Source organism: Haliotis rufescens, unplaced genomic scaffold (assembly GCF_023055435.1).
Source record: "Haliotis rufescens isolate VD_foot unplaced genomic scaffold, xgHalRufe1.0.p SCAF_12, whole genome shotgun sequence".
Lineage (NCBI taxonomy): Eukaryota > Metazoa > Mollusca > Gastropoda > Lepetellida > Haliotidae > Haliotis > Haliotis rufescens.
In genome coordinates this window covers 32,376,220-32,403,221 of record NW_025963802.1, presented here as the reverse complement: position 1 = coordinate 32,403,221, position 27,002 = coordinate 32,376,220, and the positions used below count along the sequence as shown (strand labels likewise).

At 39.9% G+C, this 27,002-nt stretch overlaps 1 protein-coding gene across 1 annotated transcript; it reads left to right on the top strand.

The window, feature by feature from the left end:
* Nucleotides 1–1,079: 1,079 nt before the first annotated feature.
* On the top strand, nucleotides 1,080–23,636 carry LOC124118198. Its single transcript, XM_046480318.2, has 7 exons — nucleotides 1,080–1,195; nucleotides 15,017–15,130; nucleotides 16,877–17,057; nucleotides 18,095–18,321; nucleotides 19,708–19,971; nucleotides 20,628–21,341; nucleotides 22,821–23,636. Exons 2-7 carry the CDS (start codon nucleotides 15,082–15,084, stop codon nucleotides 23,099–23,101), a joined length of 1,716 nt encoding a protein of 571 aa, XP_046336274.2. The 5' UTR covers nucleotides 1,080–1,195; nucleotides 15,017–15,081; the 3' UTR covers nucleotides 23,102–23,636.
* Nucleotides 23,637–27,002: the final 3,366 nt, after the last annotated feature.

Genomic DNA, 27,002 nt, shown 5'->3' with positions numbered 1-27,002 from the left:
GGAAATTTCAATGGACAGCGCTACTGCGACGACATCATCGGCCCTGTTGTTCTACTGTCGTCATTTTGGCATGTTCATGTTTTTTCTGAAGTCAGTATGGCAAATTAAACCATTTGAACACTTACAGGAGTCTTTGATCTGTTGCAAATCGAAATTGTTTCAGATTTGGTAAAAATCTTAAATCTTATTCAATGTCACAGGAAGTTTTGTTGTTCAGTATATGTATTTGTCTTGTTATGCTAAGCAATGACGTGTTTACATGTATATGGTAATAGGGTGGGGATCGCAACTGTTTCCAAGTTTTCACCCAAGAACTTAATCTTGGGGTGTGGCAAGACCCCAGACTCAATACTAATATCATGCTTGTGTTTGTCTCTTCATGTCCAGCAATTGTATATATGGTTATGGGGTGGGGATCTCAACTGTTTCAAAGTTATGACCCAGGGGTTAAGTCTCCAGGGGTGGAGCAAGACCCCCCGGGACATCCTGGTAGCAAATGTGCATTCCTCTCATTGTACTCAGCAATTGTACATATGGTTATCGATGGGGATCTTAACTGTGTCGAAGTTATAAACACTTTTTGGCCTCGCCCCTCAGCCCCTGGGGGATCAGCCCCACCATTTGTACAATTTTGAATTCTCAACACCGGAGAATGCTTCCAACCATAAATGGTTGGTATATGTCTCTTAGTTCCAGAAAAGAAGTTTAAAGCAATAACGCCAAATCACCCCTATTTCGCTCCGCCCCTCAGTCCCTTGGGGGTCAGCCCCACCATTTGTACAATTTTGAATCCTCACCACCGGAGAATGCTTCAAACCATAAATGGTTGATATCTATCTCTTATATTATAGAATGAAAATTTGTGTTTGCTCAATCTGACACAAAGGGTAATGTTAGAAATGTCCTGTTTTGCGTTTGCTTGTCACTTTTCTTTAACTTCGGTTGAAACAGTTTTTAAAGAACCTTGCGTCCTTGTCTGTAGCCTCCTACGCAGACCTGAACACATCCAATGATTGCTCGACTCGTAAATGCAATCGATTAACCTTTATACGCTGCCTTATGCGCTCTGGCAGAACATACGCTGATATGCTGTCTCATCCCAGGCCTGTCAGAACGGAGGACAGCAAGGAAAACTGAGACCCAGTGTCTTCCTGGATCACTCATTACAGTGCGACAAGAACTCCTTCGGGGGCAGGTAGGGATCTGTTTTTCAACCATCTTGTTTACTGTTCATTATTCTTTGCGAAAGATGAATGATTTCAGGTTAGTTTTTTGTTTGTTTCTTTGTTTGTTTATTTGAAGCGAATTATGGATCGGCTTGTCAGGCTCGGTAACTTTGTTGTTTGCATATAATCGTATCCCAACTGCGTGACTTGTCTTGTCGACCATTTTCAGACCGCTGTCATGTAGGAATATTCCTTAGTGCAGCGTTCAACAACAAAGGAAGAAACAAACGACATACATAATCTTATTAAACCGTTGCAAATGGTTGATCCAACATGTTTTGTTTATTTGTTGTTGAACGCAAAATCCAGCTTTATGATGTATATGTATATGATGCTATTAATGTTAATGTATTAACGTACATGTCAAGAAACCACACCTTCTGATATAGACTACCTGTGAAGATCCGGGGTAGAATAGTTCTTCAGCAATCCGTGCTTGTCCAAAACATCGTCTATGTTTGTCGTAAGAGGCGACTAACGGGATCGGGTGGTCAGGCTCGCTCACTTGGTTGAAGCATGTCATCGATCCCAATTGCGTGGATCGATGCTCATAATATCAATCACTGGAGTGACTCGAGATTTTTTACAGATTTGTTTGTTTGCGGTCTGTAAATAATCGAGGCTGGCCCAGACAATCCAGTGATTGACATAATGAACATCGTTCAACGCAATTGGGATCGATGACAACCGCCGTCATATAGCTGGAATATTGCTGAGTGCGGCGTAAAACAACAAACAAACCAAACCTTAAAATAAGTAAGTCATATTGTAGGTCATAAGTCTCTAAATATAGAAAGCTGAAAAAAAATCCATAAAAAATCCATATTATCAATTGTTTTTAATAAGCGGGTTTTAATAAATACGAGTATAAGAAAAGGTTTAATGTGAATTTGCAAGGCATGTTTTTATCGTGTAATAATATTAACGTTGACTTTGGTGACATATTGACCTTGACCTTTGAAAAACAGGGTTACCTTCTATTAAATAACTTTTATTTCTAAATATATGTGTAAATACTGAAGTTGTGAAAATATTCTTCGGAACCTTTGGAAGTGTCAATGTTTTTTATTTTTAAAAATTTCTGTTGGTATGTCGGGGTTAGTTGTCATAGTAACGTTTTTCATAATGTTCCCGGGTTCGATTCCGGACATGGGTTAAATGTGTGAAGTCAATTTCTGGTGTTCCCTGCCTTTGATATTGCCGGAAAAAAGCGGCGTAAAGCCAAACTCACTCACTCACTCATAACGTTCCACCGCTTGCATGTTCTTCATTTTGATATGTGATTTTCCGATCATTTAAGAGTAACAAACCCTTGTAAGTATTTCTATTGCAATGTGCTCAAGGTCAGGCCGTTTTGTGGACGATTCTGTAAGTTCATTCGCAAGAATAAGTCAGTACAACGATTGAACTGTTGCATTAAGAACATTTTCATTGTATTGATCAAGTCATTCATGACATAAAAGGAACTAAGATCTTAGAACGTGTGAATTCTTACAAAATTCGAATACCGTATTCCCCTCCCTTGAGGAAAGAGGGAAAGAAAAGAATGACGCCATGTGTTTAAAGTGAATGACTCCACACCACCAAAAAACTCATGAGATAGCCTCCTTTCGTTGTTGGTGGATTCGAAGGACAAGGTCAAAGGACAAGGTCAAAGGACATCACGTGACTTATAATTGACATTTATGACCTTTCCACGTATTTAAGTTAGTGTCACGCTGACCTTGACCTCTGTTGAACTCTTTGTGCGAATAGCAGCTTCTTACCGCACATGTTGTTGTTTGATTCTATTGTCTGTCTGTTCTTTTTCAGGGTGATGCCATTTTCCTTTATCTGACCTTGAATTCAATAAATGTGAAATTCGTTAACGAACATCTTTCTCTAACAAATGTTATATTTGAGATAACACTTTCTTAGTAAAGCACAGATTCTCGTACTTTTGGGTGGCTGAGTCCCATCCGGATGAAAAGTACGAGAATCTGTACTTTACTAAGAAAGTGTTATCCCAATTCTAAAAGGCATTCGTGTGTTAATATCGTTCTCGTATTAAAAGCTTTGCATAAACAAAACATGTGTTCAATTGAGGATATATAGTACTGAGTACAACTGCGTGTATTAAGGCGGGACTCCATTCAAGATTTGATGCCAATTGCCAGTATTGGCTAAGTCCCAGGTTGAAAATGGAGACAATGTCTTTAAGGAATGATAGAACTTCTTATCTGTTATGCTATTATTCATAATTCAATTAAATTGCAATTAGTAACCATGCATATGCAGTTTTGGAACGACTTGAGTAAATTTGTCTGGGGCTTCCATTTAGCCGAGCCTAGTCCCCCATAAAGCCAAAACGTTCAATGTATAACGTCAATAATTTGTAAGTATTTATGTGTTTGTCAGAACCCTTTGGATTTGCAAGGATCTAATAATTCATAGTCACGCCTTCATGGTTAACAAGGAAGGTTAGGATGAATGACAATTCTTATTCATTTACTAAATAACGTCTACATTTCACAACATTTAAGGTAAAATCGAGCATGCTCTTTCTACCAAAGTTTCAAAGAGCGTCATACAACTCTAGATCAGAAGTTGTTCGATCAAGGTTACAAAATTCAAGGCCTGAGTAAAGCGCTATTATACATACGGACGGACGGGCTCCGTCCGTCACGTTTCGTTTCCGGAACATAACTCAGAAACCGTTCCATATTTTTTAATGAAACTTTGCAGGTCTGTCAAGTACATGCTGAACTGGTGCCTTTTGCTATTTTTTACGTTTCCATGGCAACAAGATGGACTTAGGTTCCAAACTCTCTTTTTATTACAATTTCCATGACAAGTTGCACCTCGGTTAAAAAAGGTATGGGTTTGTTTAGATTTAATTATGTCATAAATTCTGCAACAGGGGCGGGGGGTATTGCCAGGTTAGTGGCAAACAATATGTCATTGAAAAAGAACGTCCTCCATTCAGTGAGTCCAACACAAATATTAATTTCACTCGTAACCTATTTCACGTACCATTGGCATATTGAGTTATTGATTTGTCTTTATGAAATATTTTATATGGTCTTGTTGTTCAATTTGATTGTTATTTTCAGGAACTATTTATATAGTTAAAGCTGAATGTTTAGCCATAAACATGAGTGTATTTACGATGGAAGACATAAACTCCCATGGGTATTTGTTTACGCCTTAATAATATAGTTTTAAGTGGCCATTGCTATTAATTGATTCGCCTTTGTGAAATAATTTGCGTGGGTGGTTTTCAGTTTTATTATCTGGAACTATGTAGATACTTGAAGAAAATGCTTATCACAAACAAGCACGTATTTACGATAGAAGACACAAGCTGGAAATATCTATGTGTAGTATATCACAAAGGAATATAAAAACAAACCTTGAAGGCACCTGCTTTATCCTTCTTTCAAAAAAATATTGAACATGCCGAACGTCTTTAATAGTTTACGTTTGCTTTGAGGAGAGTGATTTACACATACCGGTCATTATAACCCTGGAAGAGAGACTGGTATCCAACTGATTAGCTCTTATGTACATACAGATGTTTACAGTAGCTGGGGAAAGTTACACGTGTGTTTTGGAAGCTTGGGAACTGGACACGTTGTTATGGAGACAGTTTGTTATGATCACGCAACAAATATCAATGTAAAGCCATGTATACTGAACAACAAAAGTTAGGGATCATGAAATATTTCTGTCCACAAAAGTGTTCATGATCCCTAACTGTTTCTGTTCTTTATGTTAACATGTGTCTATGAAACCCGCAATAGCCTCGACACTGTCATTTGAGTACCGTTAACATAACTACTGATGGGTTGGATCACGTGACAATCAGTTGTCTAATACATCATTGGTGGTGCCTTTGGTCTCACCTCTTAGGAACAGAGAATTAATTTTAATGAGTGAGTGAGTATGGTTTTACGTCGTTTTTTGCAATATTCCAGCAATATCACGGCGGGGGACACCAGAAATGGGTTTCACACATTGTACCCATGTCGGGAATCGAACCCGGGTCTTCGGCGTGACGAGCGAACGCTTTAACCACTAGGCTACCCGACTGCCCCTAATTTTAATGACAGGCCCAGATTACTCAACAACACAAGCTACAGGGTGGTCGTTACGACTGTAAGCACAGGCACAGCACATCTCCAAATTAAAGGTGCTGTTCAGATTTAAAAATGGAGAAAATGGCAATATAATTAAAGGTAAAATTGGGTTCAAATTTCAAACGTCTGAATGAGTACGGTTTAACTATCTTGTTGAACAGTGCATGAAGTGAGTGAGTATGGTTTTACGCCGCTCTTAGCAATATTCCAGCAACATCACGGCGGGGGACACCAGACATGGGCTTCACACCTGGTACCCATGTCGGGAATCGAACCCGGGTCTTCGGCGTGACGAGCGAACGCTTTAACCACTGGGCTACCCGACCGCCCATTGTTGAACAGTGTTTCAGTTGTATCACGGTGTGTCGTGTTTAGCCAGGTATCGCAGAAAAGCCGGTTAGTTATACTCACAAGCACGGGTATTGCAATGACAAACCTACATTCTGGGCGAATCAGGATCCACGGTCATAGGATTCTGGCCCACCTAAGGGACGAAACTCGACGGAACTTCATACGACTGGGCCAACAGGGAAATGAGGTGAGGTGAGGTGAAATGGGGTTTAAGGTCGCGTCCAAGATTATTAAACTTATATAGCGACGTGCATGCACGTGTATGTGTGTGTGTGGCTGCTTGTACTAGACCGGACTGATGCCTATTTATAGTGCTAGCTCACTGAGATACCATGCCGCAGTTTAACATGAATACCCCACTCAGACACAGTATACTGACTCCGAGCCGACCAGTCCTTGTTTTAGCCCCTTAATGCCTAGCGCCAGACAGGGTAACAACAAGTACCATATTTTATCGTCTTTTGGTATGACGCGGCCGGGAATCAAACACCGGACCTTCCGCTCTCCGGGCGGTCTACCACTAGACGGAGGCGGTCTACCACTAGACGGAGGCGGTCTCAACAGGGAAATGAAAGCATATAAATGTATGAATTACCTGATAGCTTAACAATCATTGTGTGCTGTTCACATTCGAAACCCTCGGGGCACGGTTGGACCAGTCTTCTAAGGCACCGCGATTCACTGTGCAGAGTGGCGTCCCTTAGGCACGCCAGAAACCTATGATTATGGGTTCGAATCCCGGTTCGCCCCGATTATGTTTCAAGGTTTGTCAGCACCATACCCGTGCTCGTTGGTTTCACCGAAGTGGTAAACGTCTGAGACCTGCATCACTTCGGGCTTTCCTCCCACATTAAGCTGCCACGCCGCGATATTACTGGAATACTGTTAAAAGCGGCGTTAAACCGAACTCACTCACTCACTCGAATCCCTCGTGTATGCGTATTAGCTCCAAACATACACGCAAACATCCACATTGTGCGCCGTGATTGAACAAGGACGTGCAAAATGTGAATCACGACCTTAAACTCGAGAAGATAGCTATATTCAAGAATATGTAGGGATATATTTCAAAACATCGTCTATTGAGGATCTTTTTTTATAAGTATCAATTCTCGTTTAATTATTATTTTTGGTAAAGGAAAAGAATTGTTGGAAATGCTTTGAACAAATTGTTTTGTCAAAAATATGTCGTTTTAACGTTGGTAGATAAATAAGCAACTGCGATTGTTAGTGGCGGCATCCCCGAAAGGGTTAAGGTACTGTAAAATTATTGTTCCCTAGAGAGGTTACGTCGGTTCCACATCATTGAAAGTAAAATGAGGACTATCACGTTTTCAGTCGTAGACTATGTGTCGTTTAATGTAGGCTAACTTTGTTAATAATGGCCAACACTTGAAGAGATGATCAGTCCCGCTGGGGTCCATGCAGATAACAAAGGTTCTTTAAGTCCCTATGGTCCCTTGTACGGTGATCTCCTTTAGTTGCTGGCGAGCTATAGCCCGTTTTTATCATGTATTGTTATATATAGTGCTATCCTTCTTATGATTATATACCAGTTTTAAATCTGTTTCTGTGATAAGTCTAGTTAGTTTACTGTCCTTCATTGGCCGGAGGGGGCACGGGTGGCCCAGTCGTCATAGGCGCCAGAAACCTATGATTGTGAGTTCGAATCCCGGTTCACCCCGATTATGTTTCTAGGTTTGTCAGCACCATACCCGTGCTCGTGGGTTTCACAGAAGTGGTAAACGTCTAAGACCTGCATCACCTCCGGCTTTCCTCACACATTAAGCTGACACGCCGTGATATAACTGGAATAATGTTAAAAGCGGCGTTAAACCCAACTCACTCACTCACTCATTGGCCGGTTTTTATATTGTCTAAATGTATGTATTATGAATAACCCTTGAAAGTCACGATAAGGCTGAAATATTGCCGATGTGACTTTAAATCTTAACTCAGTAACTCATGAATATGTTGCGAAAAATGCACTTTTAGTTTAAGAATAAATATTTTGATTGAACTTTATGTGACGCACAGGGGCGGTCGGGTAGCCTAGTAGTTAAAGCGTTCGTTCGTCACGCTGAATATCCGGGTTCGATTTCCGACATGAGTACAATGTGTGAAGCCCATTCCTGGTGTCCCCCGCCGTGATCATATTGCTGGAATATTGCTATAAGTGGCGTAAAACCACCATCACTCACTGTGACGCACAGTTACTTTTTTCCGTAGATATAATATAAAAATTATTCTTTTAAAAGTGCAACATTGAAATATTGATCCCTTTTGATGGAAAAACCAACACAGTCATGCAGGACATGCCAAACGAAATGAATGATAGATGGCACCGCTGCTTTATGCAAACAACGTTGTTTATTGTCAATTACATTGTTGTTTTAAAAGTATCAAACAAACCGTCGATTATCGATCAAGTATTCCATGATTTTGCAAACACCTCGTTAATGAAATTGGTCGATAATTGGAATGATCAGTATAATCTCGTCCACGTTCAGAAACATCGATTCCAACAAATCGACAGCATAATGTTCAACGGAGCATACTGTTATAGCACAAGTAGAATTGCAATATATAAACGGTACAAAAGGGTGAACACTGTGAAACGGTCCGAGACATAAAGCAAGAGATAAAAAAAACCCTGGAATCGTGTACCCCCACTGAATGCAGCTGCACTTTACTGGAGTCAGATCGACCAAACATATCGACACAAAGTACATGAACAAGTGTAAACTGACAATGTACTAAATTATCCAGACAAAAAACATATGAACATTTGATTTCATTTGTTATATAAATAACAACAATAAACAGTTAGATACAGGTAAATATAGTTGAAGCCATACGAAAAGTTCAGCAAGTTAGGTCTGTATTATGAAGGCTTTTCAGACACACCTAAAAAGTAACTTGTTTTTTCATTCACCAAGTGTTATAAGGATTTATCAGACACACTCAAACTTGTGATGATACACCAAGTATTATAACGACTTTAAGGAACCACTCATGAATCTAAATAAATATAATTGAAAGAAGCCTGTAATTTTTAAACAAAGTCATTTCATATTCAGGAAATTAAAAACCAAAATGTAAGCGCCGTGAAAGCAAGCAGGAGGGACGAAAGTAATAACTCATATCTTCATATACATCTAAACGAGACTGACACTTCCCATCTATTCTGAAGGTTGCCATTTACGACACTTATATTTTTTTGCTTCTCCAGTGGCCATGCTATCAGGAATGTCACTGTTAGCCACTGCTGTTTCACCATCTGTATGGACACTGTGTAAACCGTACACCTTGACATTGTCAACAACAGGTCTTAATGCCCCAATTAATAATTCCCAAGGGAATAGTTTCTTTCATGTGAATAAAGCCATTATAACGCTTTGTAACATTCCTGTATACAAAAAAGCGAAGAACCTGGAGAAATTAAAGCAGCATCTAATATATCTGTAAATATTAAAATGGACACAGTTTGGAATTACATCGACCTACAACTCACCAAGCTCCATTCCTATAAATATCTGTTTTCGATTTTTCAAAACAACATGGGAATCATTTGTAGCAACTCAGAAGACCTTATGAAACCAGCTGGTCTCAAGTCAAGTAAAGTAGGATCCGCCTTTCTGGAATCGTAGAGCATTTCTAGCATTTATCAACAGTGACAGGTTCTTTCTTATTCACTGGCTCAGACAGTTATAATTACATCTAATTTCTGGCATAGACCTCCACTCCGATGTTAAAGTAACGGGCTTAAATTAAGCAGAAATTTAATGGAGAAATGGAAAAGGTAGGTATGGGTTTTGCTGATAGTTTATCTGGTTGTTCCTTATAAACCGCTTAACAGCAATGACAAAATATTATGCTGTCATACAGAAACTGGCTATATGTTAAACATGCAATTTCTCTCAGAAACGAATTGTTAAACACTTGTACATACCAAATATGTAAAACTACTTATTTGTAACTGCTATGTTAAGGGCCGCAGGACTTACATGCGATACATATTTTTGATCTTTGACCACTCCATAAATATAGACATGAAAATTGGTTACTGAAAGTAGATGTGAGGCTGGTTCGGCCCATGGCATTTCCCTTAAGAAACATATAATATATACATATAAACATATAATTCAGCGGTCTGTATTACCATATTGGCCCATGAGCCACCGTCTTCTGGCACCGTCACAATTAGAGATACAATAAGATCTATCACACTGTTCATGTTTAAATAATTTCATACTTTGAAGTTTACACTGTTTCTTTCATGCTGATTGGCTGAATGGGTAGTCACGTGATCTGATATTTGGAGTTCACACACCTGTGAACGGACAAAAAAAGTTCACACGATCTGAACAATTTTTTGTGAAATTAATCCTGTGAACTTTTGCAGGAACTACTTTCCAGGGTTTCCCCGAATTCTCGATCGGTGTTTACGATCAATTCGTTTTTCTATGTTCTTTTTAATCCCTGCATTTATCAGCAATATAATTAATTTAGTATTTTTGCCTGGTCTTGTAACATTTCATCTGACTTATAAATAAATAAATGCTTTGGTTCTGGTGTTTGATGTCGTCTAACTGCTACATGAAACAAAATTGATTGTCCTTACGGCGATTTTGATATGGAATGGCTATCTTTCAATACTAATAATGCAAGTAAAGAAAATTAATTCTGTAAAATTACTGAGGTGAACGAAATTGATTTATTGAGCGATATTGACTTCGATGCCTTGTTTTCGGAAGTGACAGGAATCTAGCAACAATGACAACAATGTAGTACCCTGCTCAGATTTGGCCGCTGACACAGAGCAAACGCGACTGCCCCTGATCAATTCCAAACTAAAACACGATTCACTATCGCATCGGGAAAAGAATCTAAGATTTGGAGAAACCATAAAACATAAAATTTAAAAAAAAATACTTGCCTGTTTTACCGATTGATCATCGGGGACGAGAAAATATCCGTAAACGGAATTAGAAATCTATACTATTCCGGTTTCTGAGTTGGCCGACCTTCTCCGTGCATTTATCAGGAATATAATTAATTTAGTATTTTTGCCTTTCTCTTGTAATTTCGTCTGACTTAATAATAAATAAATGTTTTGGTTCTGGTGTTTTTAAAATTTCGTCTAGCTGCTAGGCCTAGATGAAATAAAATGGATTGTCCTCACGTCGTTTTGGATATGGAATGGCGATCTTTCAATGCTAATAACGCAAGAGAAGAAAATGAATTCTGTAAAATTACTGAGGTGAACGAAATTGATTTATTAAATGAGCGATACTTACTTTGATGCCTTGTTTTCGGAAATGACAGGAATGGAGCACCAATGAACACAATGTCGTTACCCTGCTCAGATGTTATCTGACACAGATCAAAGCGACTGCTCCTGATCAATCCCAAAGTAAAACCCGATTCACTATCGTATCGGGGACAAATTCCAAGATTTTGAGAAACCATAAAACATATAAAGGTAAGGAAAGAAACTGAAATTTAAAAAACCCACCAAAAAACCGTGCCCACCAAGTGGTCATCGGAGACAATATCCGTAGACGGAATTACCATATTCCGATTTCTGAGTTGGCCGACCTTCTCCGTAAATTTTAGGCCGAGAAGCCGCGGCACATGAGGAATGACGGGGCACAGAAATGGAGCCAGTGGGCCCATCTCAGGTGACAAGAAACACCTGCTAAGCAAAGAATTTGACATTGGGTGTATGTACATGTATGCACGCACGCACATGTATGTTTGTACATAGGCCTGTTCGGTAATCGGTATGCTTTTCGTGAAATTATTTACATAGCTTTTTCGGTTTTAGTTTTATTTTAACTATTTAGATGCTCAAGATACATTTTATACAATTCGTTATTGATTATCAATCGCATAACCTCATATAAACCATGTAGGAAGTAAAGGATATTGCAAAATACGTAACCGTCCTAATAAATCATTGACAACTTTGATTACAAAAAAATATATTATAAATAATCTGCTGACAGAAAATATGTTGTCGCAACAAAAGAGATTACTATGATCATGATAATTCATTCTTAAAACAGCCCTAAATTTTAGGCCCTTGTTAAACTGTATATGATCAGTTTAGACATGACATCAATTTTAGAGTAAGTGAGGGAGGTTTAAACATGCATTTAGGAATATAACGTGATAGAGCTTGATGTGGGAGAAAAGCCAGAAGTGATGCAGGTCTCAGACGTTTACCACTTTTGTGAAACCAACGTGCACGGGTATGGTGCTGACAAACTTAGAACAATAATCAGGGCTAATTGAGCCCAATCCACAATCATATGTTTCCGGGACGTTGCTCGTTATATCAATCACTGGTTTGCTTAGTCCAGATTCAATTATTTACAGGCATTGGTTGGTTGGTTGGTTGGTTGGTTGTTTAACGCCGCAATATTCCAGCTATATGCTTCCAGCTGAACCTCAACCAGTGCCTGATACTCTATCAGAAACAAACACTCGGCCTGACACTTCCCCAGACCATTCAACTCACCCAAAACCTGTGAAAAGAAATGAACGACTCGCAAAAAAAGAACGGAACCAACAAAGAAGAGTGAGTGAGTGAGTATGGTTTTACGCCGCTTTTAGCAATATTCCAGCAATATCACCGCAGGGGACACCAGAAATGGGCTTCACACATTGTACCCATATCGGGAATCGAACCCGGGTCTTCGTCGTGACGAGCGAACGCTTTAACCACTAGGCTACCCGACCGCCCGACCAACTAAGAAGAAAATAGATTAGAGCCCTGAAACATATTGAGGTGCCTACTCCTTTGACTGTTCTTCTGGAGGTTCACAACAGCTTAGGTCATGGAAGTGACTCTACCACTGCAAGTTCAGCAGAGAGGACCTGCCCCCTGATCAGGATCTGAGCCTCCATGAGTCGCTCTATTAATTAAATGATCCTCAGCTATAATTCAAGATTTCAAACCATCAGCCTTTTGTCTACAAAGAATCTGTCCTCAAAAACACTCTTTAATTTTGATTTAAGACAATACGATTCCTACCATTGTTTTTCTCCTCCGGGTGATAAAGCTACTGGAGGATCTCCTGTTATGGTCAGGCAGGGCGTCATTCACAGTCCTGTTCCTCTAAATACCTCTCTGTGGCAGTACATATATGTTTTATACATTTTCTTCGACAGTCACTTCAGGCACTTTATGACCAGCTTCCGAAGCCCTGTGTTATCATGGGAGATTTAAAGGGCCATAACCCACTTTCGGGTAGTAATGACAGCAATGCAAAGAATTAATAATTATTACTAGAGGACTTTTTCTTAAAAAAACGATTTATGCATTTTTAATGATGGTTCTAACACATATTTACATCCTGCAACTGGAGCTTACTCTTGTCTGGATTTATCAGTTGAAGATTCCAACTTACCTATTGAATTTGAATGGTCAGTCGAGGATGATCATTTTCCTACCATTCTAAAATCTGTATCACCATCTGATGTTCCTCGGTCATCTAGATGAAATTTTACTAAAGCCATTTAAACATAAATGCCTAAATAGCAAAAGGCAGCACTTTCGCCCTTGATCAATGCATGTACCAAGTTTGGATAAACAATGTTGAATAGTTTGTTTAGTTCTGCTCCGGAAATGACACCTCCGTTGCAGCTAAGTCTAACTTGTTGCCATGGAAACAGGGGAAAAAATAAATTTTGAAAAACTCCTAAATAGGAAAAGGCACCTCCTCAGCCCTTAGTAAATACAAGTACCAGCTTTAGATGAAAAGTCTTGTTGCCATGGAAACAGGTGAGAATGAAATTTCGAAAAACTCCTGAACAGCAAAAGGCACCACTTCAGCCCTTGGTAAATACGAGTACCAGCTTTGGATGAAAAGTATTTCATAGTTTTCAAGTTGTGCTCCGGAAACGACACCTACCGCCATGAAAATGGAGCAAATAGCAAATGCACCACTTCAGGATCTGTTTGATATAGTTGAAAGATGTTAAAAGATATTGAAAGGTTTTGGAGTTTTGGAAACGGAATCCAATTCTGGCTAGACATTCTTCCTCTTGCAACTATGTCCCTAAATTTCAACATTATCAAAAGCAGCAAGAAAAGAAAACTTTAAAGTTTGATTCAAAGTAAAGGTTTTTTAGTTTTAATGAGACGCATTCCTTCCGATGTATTAACTAGCTTGGTACCGTTTCACTGTTAGCCTTCAGCAATTTGGGCGCCACAATTTATCACGACGTGCGAGGCAGGCTTAGACGTTAAACCAATTTGGTGAAACCTACGAGCACAGGCATGGTGCTGACAAACAAAATCAGGGTAAACCTTCGATTTTATGTGACGGGCACGGAGTAACAATTCAGGATGAGAGTCTCGTTTTTTTTTAAAAAAAACGTATTTCAGATATAACCAAATATTATTCGTATTTCGTTAGACCTGTGAAGATCCGGGATAACCCATGCTTGCCGGAAAAGGTGACTATGCTTGTAAGAAAGACGCGACTTACGGGATCGGGTCGTCAGGCTCGCTGACTTTGTTGATGCATGTCATCGTATTCCAATTGCATGGATCGATGCTCATGATGTCAATCACTGGATTGTGTGGTCCAGACTCGATTATTTACAGACCGCCGTCATATAGCTGGGATATTGCTGAGTCCGGCGTTAAACAACAAAGAAAGAAACAAGCAAACGTATTTCTTTAACATTAGCTGAGGATCAAAAGAAACTATACCTCTCAGTTAATTTTATTATATGTTTGAATTTCATTTCAAAATATTTTAAGTTAGCGATATTATACCAATGAATATTTCAAACATGGTTGGGATCACGGGGTTGGAAATTCGTTTCTAACCCCCCAGTCTCCATTGATCCAATTTATGTTTTCACAAAACTACCCAGCTACAGATTACTTACATGTAATGTTTAAAAGACACAATCAAAAAAACCCAACTCGGTATACTTTCTTTGGGCCCTCAGTTTATGACGATCACGAATCTGAATGTGTACATTGAATGCCTTACATGCTCATGAAGCCTCTAAAGTTGTCAAAAATGTCTTGACTTTTTTAAAGACATATGCTACAGGTTTATATTGATGCGGATATGTTAAGAGCGTGTTTATTCTTTATGAAGAATTTATTAAGTGTTTTCACCCTGGTGCCACCGTTCTCTGGTATACTGATATCATTAGCCTAGCTATATGGCTGAAATAACGCCATTGTGACGTTGTATCTAAACACACTCACTCACTCAGCGATCTTTGGTCGCTCTTTTTAGTAGTATTTGACTATTGTTATTTCAATGGCAACCAATTTTCCTTCATCAGATACACCAAAAGGCAAAGATCTGGATGACGCATCTGATATTTCCCTTGCTACGTACAATTTAAGTATGCGAACAGTGAAGGAGATAACGATCGTGTTCCTAGCAGCGTTTATTGGTAAGTATGAGGCTCAGCGAGCTGATTGGATGAGATGAGTACCCAGTGTAATTGTCGCATGGTGGTCAGTAAGAGTCATCCTCGAGTATCCAGGGTTTTACCTCTGTCTTCCATTATGGTAAGTACCCGGACCAATTCACAACAATAGCTTCGTTTCAGAAGATTGCCATACTGATATGAAGTCATGAGATCACCCAGGCGTCAGGAGGCACACATGGCCCAGACTCCTAAGGCGCCGTAATTCGCTGCGCAGAATTGCGTCACTTGGGCACGCCAGAAACCTATGATTGTGGGTTCGAATCCCGGTTCGCCCCGATTACATTTCTGTGTTTTTCAACACCATACCGGTGCTCGTGGGTGTCACCAAAGTGCTAAAGTGATCAATAGATCTTCAGCAACCCATTCTTGCCGTAAAAGGCGACTATGCTTGTCGTAAGAGGCGACTAACTGGTTCGGGTAGTCTCGCTGACTTGACTGACGCATGTCATCGTATCCAAATTGCGTGGATCGATGCTCATGATGTCAAGCATCCCCTGGAAACTTGAAAATGGGGAAAATATAAGGCTATTATTTCAAAAGTGATCATACACTTTACATGATGTAACAAACTATTTAGCAAAGTCATTTCACCCTCACCACACCACTGATAATATTGCGGCGTTATACAACAAACAAACGAACAAATCTGATCGTGAACCTGTATAAAATAATTTAATTATTTCTTTTCATGCAGAGAAATAATTTCGTTAACAAATATATATTGCGATTTGAGGTGTAAAAATGATTTAAAAAATGCTCACATATCTCAGGCATTTGGTGCGTGTGTCAATGAATTTGAAACGTTAACATGTTCTTGATTTGGATGTCGCATATTCGGGGGAAACACAAAATAATGAGTACATGGAACTGAATGAAATTGATAAGTAGTCGAAACAGGGCCACATGACCTATTCCTCGTGTATGGCTGTGGCTCGTAATTATGAAAGCCTGCGAATAGGGCATTTTAACTTATTTCACTTCCTGTATTGTACAATAAGGGTTTTCATCATTCCTTCAGGAACATCATAGCTTCGTCTTGGCTTAAGAACTTAGAGTAAGCATATGCGACCAAAAAGTGTATGAAGCAGGCCAAACAGAAAAGAGTTTCATGCTGTGACAATACGTGATTCAGACACCATCTAATGTTCATATATTAAAGGATTTTTTTTATGAAGCCCCGGGGGGCACGGGTAGCCCAGTCGTCTAAGGCGCCGCGATTCGCTGTGCAGAGTTGCGTCCCGGTTCGACCCGATTATGTTTCTAGGTTTGTCAGCACCATACCCGTGCTCGTAGGTTTCACCGAAGTGGTAAACGTCCGAGACCTGCACCACTTCGGGCTTTCCTCCAACATTAAGCTGACAGGTCGTGATATAACTGGAATACTGTTAAACCTATCTCACTAACTCACTATGAAGCCCCAGGGCGTGTTCATCATCTATTTTCGGCGTCTCTCACAAATGTTTGTTGCTTTGGACTTTTCTAACATTACTGGAGTTTCTGCGTCCTGAGCTGGTCTACCTTGTCGAAGCGTCATAATACGAGATTCTGCAATATCAAGACTATTTTGTTTCTTTCTAGTGAAATGTCGTTCTCAAACCCTTAAATATTTAAATCTATATCTTTGAGCTGGCAACTAACATGGTGTAGAATTCTTGATTTGCTAAAGAGACAATTTGATTGTGATTGGAAGCCCACATGATCTTTCAGATGTTGCGACAACGACACCGACACTTGCAGTAAAGTACACGCTTTACGGCACGCCTAAAACCTGGAACGAGGCTCGTGCAATTTGTGAGTCATATGGCCAGCATATGGTCAAGCTGGACACTGAGGACAAGTATGAGAATTTCCTGGTGTGGAAAGTCATCTGGACTGCCAATAACAAGATGTGTGTAAACAATTTATGGAAACTATTTCTTGAGAGAATCTCGCGGAGAACTGTCTATTTAGGCTTTCAACTAACGTTTTCTGCATGACATCTCGCATTCAAACTTTGGGTTACCATCAGGATAAGGGGATGCTCTACTGATAGGCTCTAGTTATGTCTCATTGCATTACAGGGACAAATGGATATATTTTGGTTGGGTGGGGGTAAATACTGGAAAAATAATTTGGCATTAGGTTTTTACGAAAACAAATTCGTTCGCTGGAAACCCTAACTGAGTATGATGGTTCCAACTCTCGATGAACAAAACTGTGTGTGCAGCAGTGACCAAAAACGATTATCTGTCTCCGACAAAACATTCCAAGATATATAATTTATACTCCTAACCCAACCCACCCCCAATTCCATTGATACAATGGTCGTTCCTTAATTCTGCAGCATCAGAATATTGAAAGTGCTGTGCCTATATTCACATGATCAGTCATTCCAAAATTCTGGAGTGGTTTCTTACGAAGTAGACATCAAATATGGATTTCGGTTGTTGTGATTTGTGTGTGACATGCTCGGTTGTTGTGTGACCACAGACTAATATAATTCAAAACAGCGATCTTAGCGTAAAGAGGATCAAACCTCCCAATCTTGAGCACTGAGTAACGACGGTTCAGCAACCCATTCTTGAGGTAAAAGGCGACTATGATTGTCGTAACAGGCGACTAACGGGATCGGGTGGTCGGGCTCGGCGACATGGTTGATGCATGTCATTGGTCCCAATTGTGTGGATCGATGCACATGATGTCAATCACTGGATTGTCTGGTCCAGACTCGATTATTTACAGACCGCCGTCATATAGCTGGAATATTGCTGAGTGCGGCGAAAAACAACAAACCAACCAACTAATCAACCTTTGGAAAAAGGTGCATTATCTTATCACGCGTTTGCATACAAATGCAAATCATACACACATCTTTTATTTTGAAAAAAATGACTTTGTCATAGAGTTTACTCAAGTTCATTACGATAAATAACTTTTCTATTACAGAACGAAAGATATATGGACTGGGCTTCACCAACGTGTACTCAGCGACCCTGGGGTGTTCAACTTGGAGTGGCATGACTGTGAGCCAGTTGGAGCCTGGGGGCTCTGGGAATCATGGGAACCAAACCACCCCGAGACAGAGAAGTGCATACGGCTGCATGTTAAAAACGATTATTTTCGCTCAGTTGCATGTGATGCTGACTATCAAGTGGTTTGTCAAGAGTCCGCAGGTAGGAAGCTACGTTAAATTGTGTTGAGTATCAGGCCGAGTGGTAATTGTCAAAGGGCCTATAGTTTTCATTCTTGGTCAATGTATCATGTTGTATAACATCTTGTGACATAAAGCAACATGCAATATGGAATTATGAAAGTAGCTTGTAGCATTTTCAGAATGGGCGGTCGGGTAGCCTAGTGGTTAAAGCGTGCGCTCGTCACGCCGAAGACCCGGGCTCGATTCCCGACATGGGTACAATGTGTGAAGCTCATTTCTGGTGTCCCCCGCCGTGGTATTGCTGGAATATTGCTAAAAGCGGCGTTATACCATACTCACTCACTCACTCATTTTCAGAATGCAGATATGTACATATTGGTGGCCCCTTGTTGGCATATAGACTGGGGCTCGTTCATTGTAGCATTTGTGGCCAAGTGAAATTTGAACAACTATTCCGGATGTCTGATAATGTCGGGAGTTCACACTCAGTATTCCGGCCCCTCTGTTGTAGCCAGCCCAGTGTGAAAAATGAAACGCGTCTATGAAATTATGAACATGACAGAGGGTTTTCTATCTAAGTCAAGGTTTCAACACCTTCCTGTGCGCTTGAGAGATGAACGTTTAAGAAGTCGTGCAATACATGAAATCGTGATGTAGTGGGTGTACTAAACCTTCACTCATTTACTTGTTTTGAAATAGGGGGCACGGGTGGCCCAGTCGTCTGAGGCGCCGCGATTCGCTGTGCAGAGATGCGTCTCTTGGGCACGTCAGAAACCTATGATTGTGGGTTCGAATCCCGGTTCGCCCCGATTATGTTTCTAAGTTTGTCAGCATCATACCCGTGCTCGTGGATTTCACCGAAGTGGTAAACGTCCGAGACCTGCATCACAGGCTGTGCCCAAGGAGAATTAAGTTTATACACAAAAAAACGTCCGTATATCCGTCGTTTCCCAACACCAGACATAAATAGGTTTGGTAGCGCACAATAATATTATATGTACATGTATCAGTTTGTCTGGGCACTGTGTGTGGGTACAATGTCCAATGTAAAGAGTTAACATTTACTTGCTGATCCATTTTGCAAAAACCTATCGCAGTGCAGGTCAAAAGTCTATGTTAATATATATGCGTAAGATCTCTTTTGAAACCGGAACCTGGCCCTAAAGCAAATCCATTCCTGCATTGTCTGACGCCAGTAAAGTACGGTTATAACGAACTCGGGACTATAACGGGACTACTAATGTCAGTTCGTTATAACCGTAGTTCGTTTTAAGCATATATACAGCATAACTACAGCAAATAGTCGGGACCAAAAAAGTAAGTTCGTTATATCCGTAAGTTCGTTATAAGCGTGTTCGTTATAACCGTAGCTTACTGTAGTTAATATATTTTATATATCCACCAGAAGTATGTACCTTTGAAAGATTTGAAAACCAGGACGTTCTTGCTCTTGATCTGGCCTCCTCCATCGATGCCAGCATTGATGACTGCCAGCTCACATGTCTCGCATATACCGGAAGAAGCCAATGTGTGGCCATAGTCTACGATAGCCAGAAACGTTCAGCTGAACCCTGTAAGGTCTATACCAGGCAGCGGGTGTACATAAACGACAATCCGGAAATGACGTCTTCGTCTGAAAAAACAGTTTTGGTGAAACGGTGTGTCGAAGGTACAAATGTATGAGGTGTACACGTATCTTAATTATGTCTTAACCCCTTCGGGTAGAATTGGTCCAAGCAAATTGTGTTGGTCGTAAGATGCGACTTAATGGATTATTGGTAGATTGCATATCATCGTACCGAAACGGCCTTCATTATTTACAGGCTGACGTCCAACAGCAGGAATACAACCATGTTAAACAACAAACGAATGCACAAATAATGTTAGCATCTCACTGATACTTCAGCCCTACTGTAGTTCATGTTGTGATAATATTTCAGTGTGAAGAAAAACAACAATAGTCATGAATATTTCAGCAATATGATGAGAATTGTTTTTGGGGTATGCAATCACGAACGTTACCTACTAACTTGTGCCTGTGAAGATCCGGGCTAGAATAGGTCTTCAGCAACCCATGCTTGTCGTAAGAGGCGACTAACGGTATCGGGTGGTCAGGCTCGCCGACTTGGTTGGTGCATGTCGTCGTATCCCAATTGCGTGGATTTGGACTGTGTGGTCCAGACTCGATTATTTACAGACTGCGGTCGTATAGCTGGAATATTCTCAGTGCGACGTTGAGCAACAAACAAACAAACAAACAAACTGGTGCCATTAAGAAACATTTGTTTCTCTTTGTTTAAAGAGTCATCATATAATATGTTTCAGGTGATTACAAGTCTTCTGCCTTATCGGTTAACAAAAATACAGACACTGACCCAATAACCGCGTGCCCTGTGATGTCATCAACATCTATTATGTCGTCAGAACCAATATCAGTATCACCTACATATCCAGGTACAACTGCCAATAATGAACTATCTGCTTTAACCGACACTCATTCGGAGGCCATATATTCTTCATATACAAGCTCCAGTGAAAGTGATCTTGCTAATGAAAGTGTTTCAACATCCGCAAATACTTTCCCTGAGACGACCTCAGTCGCAAGTTCGATGACGTCCAGTTCAATGAATTCTACAAATGCATCCGGCGGTGCGAGCGATACTTCTGTCGAATCCCATCTGATATCCACAATGAGTTCACATATGCAAACGTCTATTATTCTGTACTCATCAACTTCACCCGCTGGCTTCATCGATAGTACAACTCTAAATATGCACTGGAGTATTGATAATGTGGCGTCATACACCGACAGCACAATGGCTAATACAGCATCAGAGTCGAACGCTGTACCTTCGGTTACTTTAACCATGACCATATCTGAATCCTCACAAATCACCACGTCTCCTGATGTGGTGGATTCAGCATCATCTGAGGGCGCCAAACCTTCATTGACCATTGTCAGCGTTTCTCTGGGACTGGAGTCAAGCATTCATGTTTCCAACCAGGTTGCCGATACACCTTGTTTGACGTCAAGTATCGGTAAGAATGCATTCTCTTAAGATTTGCCTACTGCTGTTATTATCAAGGACGTTGTATAATAATGCAAAGCGACCATGAATTTTGAAACAGGGATTATTTATAATTGTGATAACTTTCGGGCTTGGAAACTCGAAATCAATTTTCACATTTGAGTTCTGTCAATATTATATCAATTAATAATATTTAAAACTTCATGCTGCACGCATAAATAACTTTTTTATATTAAAATCAAACATTGATGCTGGTTGTTCTTTCAACTAACCTTGATATGATGTTTTCGAGCAACTTACACGATATTGCGACAGTACGATATCGGGGAACGTACCATTATCACAATCTCATTTAAATCAGATCTCATGGGATCAGTTCTCGCTATCGCTGAACGAAGATCTGAGGACATCCCATTACGGGTTACGTCAGAACGACCTTTCATCCGACCAATCAATGCGTCGCTTACCAGATCATGAAAGTGACAGTCGGAATGTGTTTTCTAATCATTCAAAGTCGAAAACGTTAACACGGGGTATTCCGAACGACAGCTACGGCCCGAACGACTGATTCCGTCAAAATTATCGTCTATCTCTCGCTTCCGTGGGATAAACATTTGAACGGAGGAGGCGTTGCACAGTACGTGGGAAGCACTGCCATACAATCTCAACCATATATATATATATAACACCTTCCGGAATGTTCGTGTGTTCAGTTTTCAAAATTTTAATCGAGAACTGTGTCAACATATTTTTCAAGCGTAGTCTGAAGTGGAAGTCGCCAGGTTGAAACGAGTGCCGTAAAGCTCGAGAAAGGTGTTTTCTAATTGGCTGATGGCGACTTCTTGTTTCAGTGGTCGGTCAAAGTTCGCAAAAGGTCATTCTGACGTCCTCAGGTCTTTGTAAAGCGGCAGCGAGAACTTAGATCTGATTTTAATGAGATTGCCATTATCAGGAAAGGCGTAGAGAGCAGTTGAATTCAATCAGAGTCCTATATCTTTGAATCCAATGCACTGCCATCAAATCATGCAAATTTATGTTTACTGTTGTCTCGAGAGGTCTAATCTAATCACATTCCACGTTTGAGAATATTTACGTCCGATGACATCATGTGTTTACAGTTCGATGGTTGGTTGGTTGTTGTTTAACGCCGCACTCAGCAATATTCCAGCTATATGACGGCGGTCTGTAAATAATCCAGTCTGGACCAGACAATCCAGTGATTAATATCATGAGAATCGATCCACCCAATTGGGATCGATGACATGCATCAACCAAGTCAGCGAGCCTGACCACCCGATCACGTTAGTAGCCTTTTACGACAAGCATAGTCGCCTTTTACGGCAAGCATAGGTTGCTGCAGACCTATTCTACCCCGGAATCTTCACGGGTCTTACAGTTCGAAGTGCCCGTGGGCGATGGGACTGAAACATGATGAAACACTAAAGTACTCTGTAAATATATCTACTTCTGCATAATTCATTTTCCCCAGGTTCCATTACGCCGAGCGAATGCCACTGTGTTTGTACATCCATGCATCCTCTAACGTCGATGATCGTCAACGCCTTTGACAATCGCCTTGACCGAAAGAATCTCTCCTCCTACAGAAGGTCCAAAACATCGGCCATGGATCACCGTCCTTCAGCCAAGGCTATCGGCGGTACGGGGATTGCCATCATCGCAGTCGTCACTGCACTCGTCGTTTGTCTGGATGTGGACGGGATCATACGAGCGACGGCACGATACAGACAACTGAACGCGTCGAGTGCTTAAAATGCTTAAGTTGATGTGCTCTACAAGCGGAGATCAGCTATAACCGTATTCCAAACCATTGGCCATATTTGTTTCAAGGTGTATTTTAGGAGAGCAATTCGATTTCAAATATCTGCCACAAGAAAACTGTAGATGTAGATGCTTTGAAAAGTTTATGATGAGACTATTCAGCATGGCATCTAAGCTATTTTTAAAGGAAACTGACTGTGTTAAATGCCGACTTTGATATTATGTAATTCTTAAACGCCTTAGCCTTAAAACGTTTTCAACATTGCACATGTTTTCAATTTCTGTTTTCTAATATATATAATCCAATATATATTTGTAACTCAAACTGTTTCATAGCGTGATGGAAATTAATTGTAAAGTAACAAAATATGTATCTTCAGGTCCGCACTAAAGCACACGCAGCACATGTGGTATCTCCATGGGCAAGTGACTTTGTTCTAATTGTGTCTCTGTTCACCCAGCAGTGAATGGGAACCTGGTAGGACTAGATGGCAATGTTGTTGTTAACCTTCTGGCGCCTAACAGGCAGCTTTGGGTTGTATACTCCCCGGGAAGTAGAGAATGATTGTTGAGTGCACATTGATCCATTGACCGGGGTAAGAAATGTCTTAGTGCTAAGAGCATTGAGTACAGCGCCATATAAATGGATAATTATTATTATTATTATTATTATTATTATTATTATTATTATAATAACAACTATTATTGTAATTTGTTGTTGTTGTTATTGTTATTATTACTATTATTATTATATACTAGTAATTATTATTATTATTATTATAATTATTATTATATACTAGTAGATATTGCTTGTGCACGAACAAGCGATTGCCATCAAGACCTCATTATCAAGGCACAGTTGTAGGAGTTGCAGCTGCAGTATAACTACACACGCCTTTTTACAGGGTCAAGTGGAGCAGTAGGTGCAGTGTTCATTAAAGAAGTAAAAACGATATTACCGTAACAGAATCATACTTCTTTTGCAAATATTCAGTATTTATTTTGAGTACCTACTTTCCTTTTGGAGGCGTTGTCAGCCAAGTAGTCAGAGGCGCCTCAGATTGCTGTGAAGAGCTACGTCCCTTTATTGTGCCAGGATCCGTTGGTCTTTGGTTCCAATCCCAGGTTCGTCCTCATTATGATCCTTTGTCAGCTCAATAACCAGGATAGATCTTCAGCAACCCATGCTTGCCGTAAAAGGCGACTATGCTTGTCGTAAAAGGCGACTAACGGGATCGGGTGGACAGGCTCGCTGACTTGGTTGATGCATGTCATCGATCCCAATTGGGTGGATCGATGCTCATGCTATTATTCACTGGATTGTCTGGTCCAGACTGGATTATTTACAGACCGCCGTCATATAGCTGGAATATTGCTGAGTGCGTTAAACAACAAACCAACCAACCAACCATTTCAATCTTTATTTTAACTGTGGTAAAACATACAAGTATAAGAGAACATAAACTATATTTTTTCTCAAATATACGTCATTGTGAATATAACATAATTTCACAAAATTATATTGACATGTGCCTATTTCAGCCGTCTACACGCAGCATGATAATCAAATGTATAACACCCTTGTATAGATTATACAGGAAGACATCACGTCAGTTTATTTCACATGATCACTAAATGTTCTTTACTATTCCTATTATACATTGTTGTTTATTTATTCATGTACTTAATATCAGAAATGCTGGGCACATATTCTTGCTATTATTAAATTTGTCGTCATCACTTGATATTTTATTGTAGTTCCCATTACTCCTTCATTGAAACTCCAAAACTTGGTGACCGCCTCCGTGGTCTAATGGTAGAGCGTCCGCCCGGAGAGCGGAAGGTTCGGGGTTCGATCCTCGATCGCGTCATACCAAAAGACCTTAAAAGATGGTACTTGTTGTTACCCTGTCTGGCGCTCGGCATTAAGGGGCTAAAGCAAGGACTGGTCGGCTCGGAGTCAGTATACTGTGTCTGAGTGGGGTATTCAAAATGCGGCATGGTATCTCAGTGAGCTAGCACTATAAATCGGCATCAGTCCGGTCTATTACAAGCAGCCACACAAACACACACACGTACATGCACGTCGCTATATAAGTGCAATAATCTTGGACGCGACCTTAAACCCCATTTCACCTCACCTCACCTAAACTTGGTGTTTACGTTGCTTTTTTAAATTTTGACATATTCATTGAAGTAACACTTTTGGATGGTTTTTAAAAAAAATCATCTCCTGTGAGTCAACTCAAGTAGATTAAAGGAGCAACCGTTACAATCTATATTTAAGCTATATCCAAAACACCTTTTTTACAGAGCATCATTGAACAATCTATTCAGTTTCACAATATTCACATAGAAAAATAACGGGTGGGTATTTTCCACAAAATATTTTGTACCTATCAACAGGGGTCCTGTTTGTAAACCTGTTGAACCTATAAAAATATAAATAAAAACAAGTCCACCGATGTAATTCTTTCTTTTGTGATCAAGATACATCAATTAAGCAACGAATGCGTATTTGTGACGTGATCACAGTGATGGAATTGTATATTCCTCAGGGAAGAGTACTTTTTCAGTTTGCTTTATGCTTGTCCTAAAAGGCGATTATGTTTGCCGTAAAAGGAGACTATGCTTGTCGTAAAAGGCGACTAACGGGATCGGGTGGTCAGGCTCGCTGACTTGGTTGATGCATGTCATCGTATCCCAATTGCGTGGATCGATGCTCATGATGTTACTCAGTGGATTGTCTGGTCCAGACTCGATTATTTACAGACCGCCGTCATATAGCTGGAATATTGCTGAGTGTGGCGTTAAACAACAAATAAACAAACAACAACGAACAAACAGTTTGCTATATGTATTTTTACTGTTGTATCTACCGTCCAAAGACAATGGGATTTTCACAATTACACTTGAGAATTAAAAAAAATCTAAAATTTCTTTATGTTTTCCTGTTGTTTGTAACACCATATCTTCTGAGACAGATTTTCCATTTAATAGGTAACTCTTCCTAAAAAATGACAGTGAGAAGAGTGAACACGAGGGTTGAAGTATACAACAACTCAACGACTTCCGTTTTACATAATTGTATTAATAATTTGATTTCAAGAAAATACAGTCATTAGAACTAAAATTGAAAATTCAAACTTCCTTTATTTCACCACTGCCACTATTTGTTTTTTTGCATATTTCCGATCAAACTGTTCATTGATTCCCCCCACCCCGAGAAATCAAATTGGTGCACCCAAAGTCTACAGCTTTGGTAGCACTACACTCCCCGAAATACATGAAAGTTATGCACCAGCACTTCTGAACTGTCATGTATCTGTGTAAATATCTACACATGACACTGATGTATAAATGCCTTAGATATCACAGAACACTGTATGTTCCTCCAGATGGTCGCAAACACCGCGTCAATCATATGATACAAAACAGCAGGGCAAGCAAGTGAGAGGAGAGCGAAAACCTTTTGTTGAACAAACAAACCTAACATAGTCCATTTCGATTTCTGTAATACAAATATATATGTCATTTTGAAAAAAAGAAAAAAGTATGTTTGGCAGGAAAATTTATAAATGATATCGCATGTCAAAAGCTGGCTACGTTTAGTTGAGTTGGATACCGTACACTGTCCATGGCATTATTCCAGGTGTGTAGTAAAGATTAACTACATGTCGTTTATCATAGGTGAACGTAGATCATGCAAAAGTGATTTTAGTGGAATCAATATACAATACAAATATCTCTTTCCCCCAGTCAAGAGATGAGAGAAACATGATATTTCAGGAGACACATGAAATATCCTATTTATTATATACTTTTTGTGTAGTTGTCTACCGGAAAACTATTTTTTTCCATTACAAATGTAAAACCTTCAGTTGAAACCTAA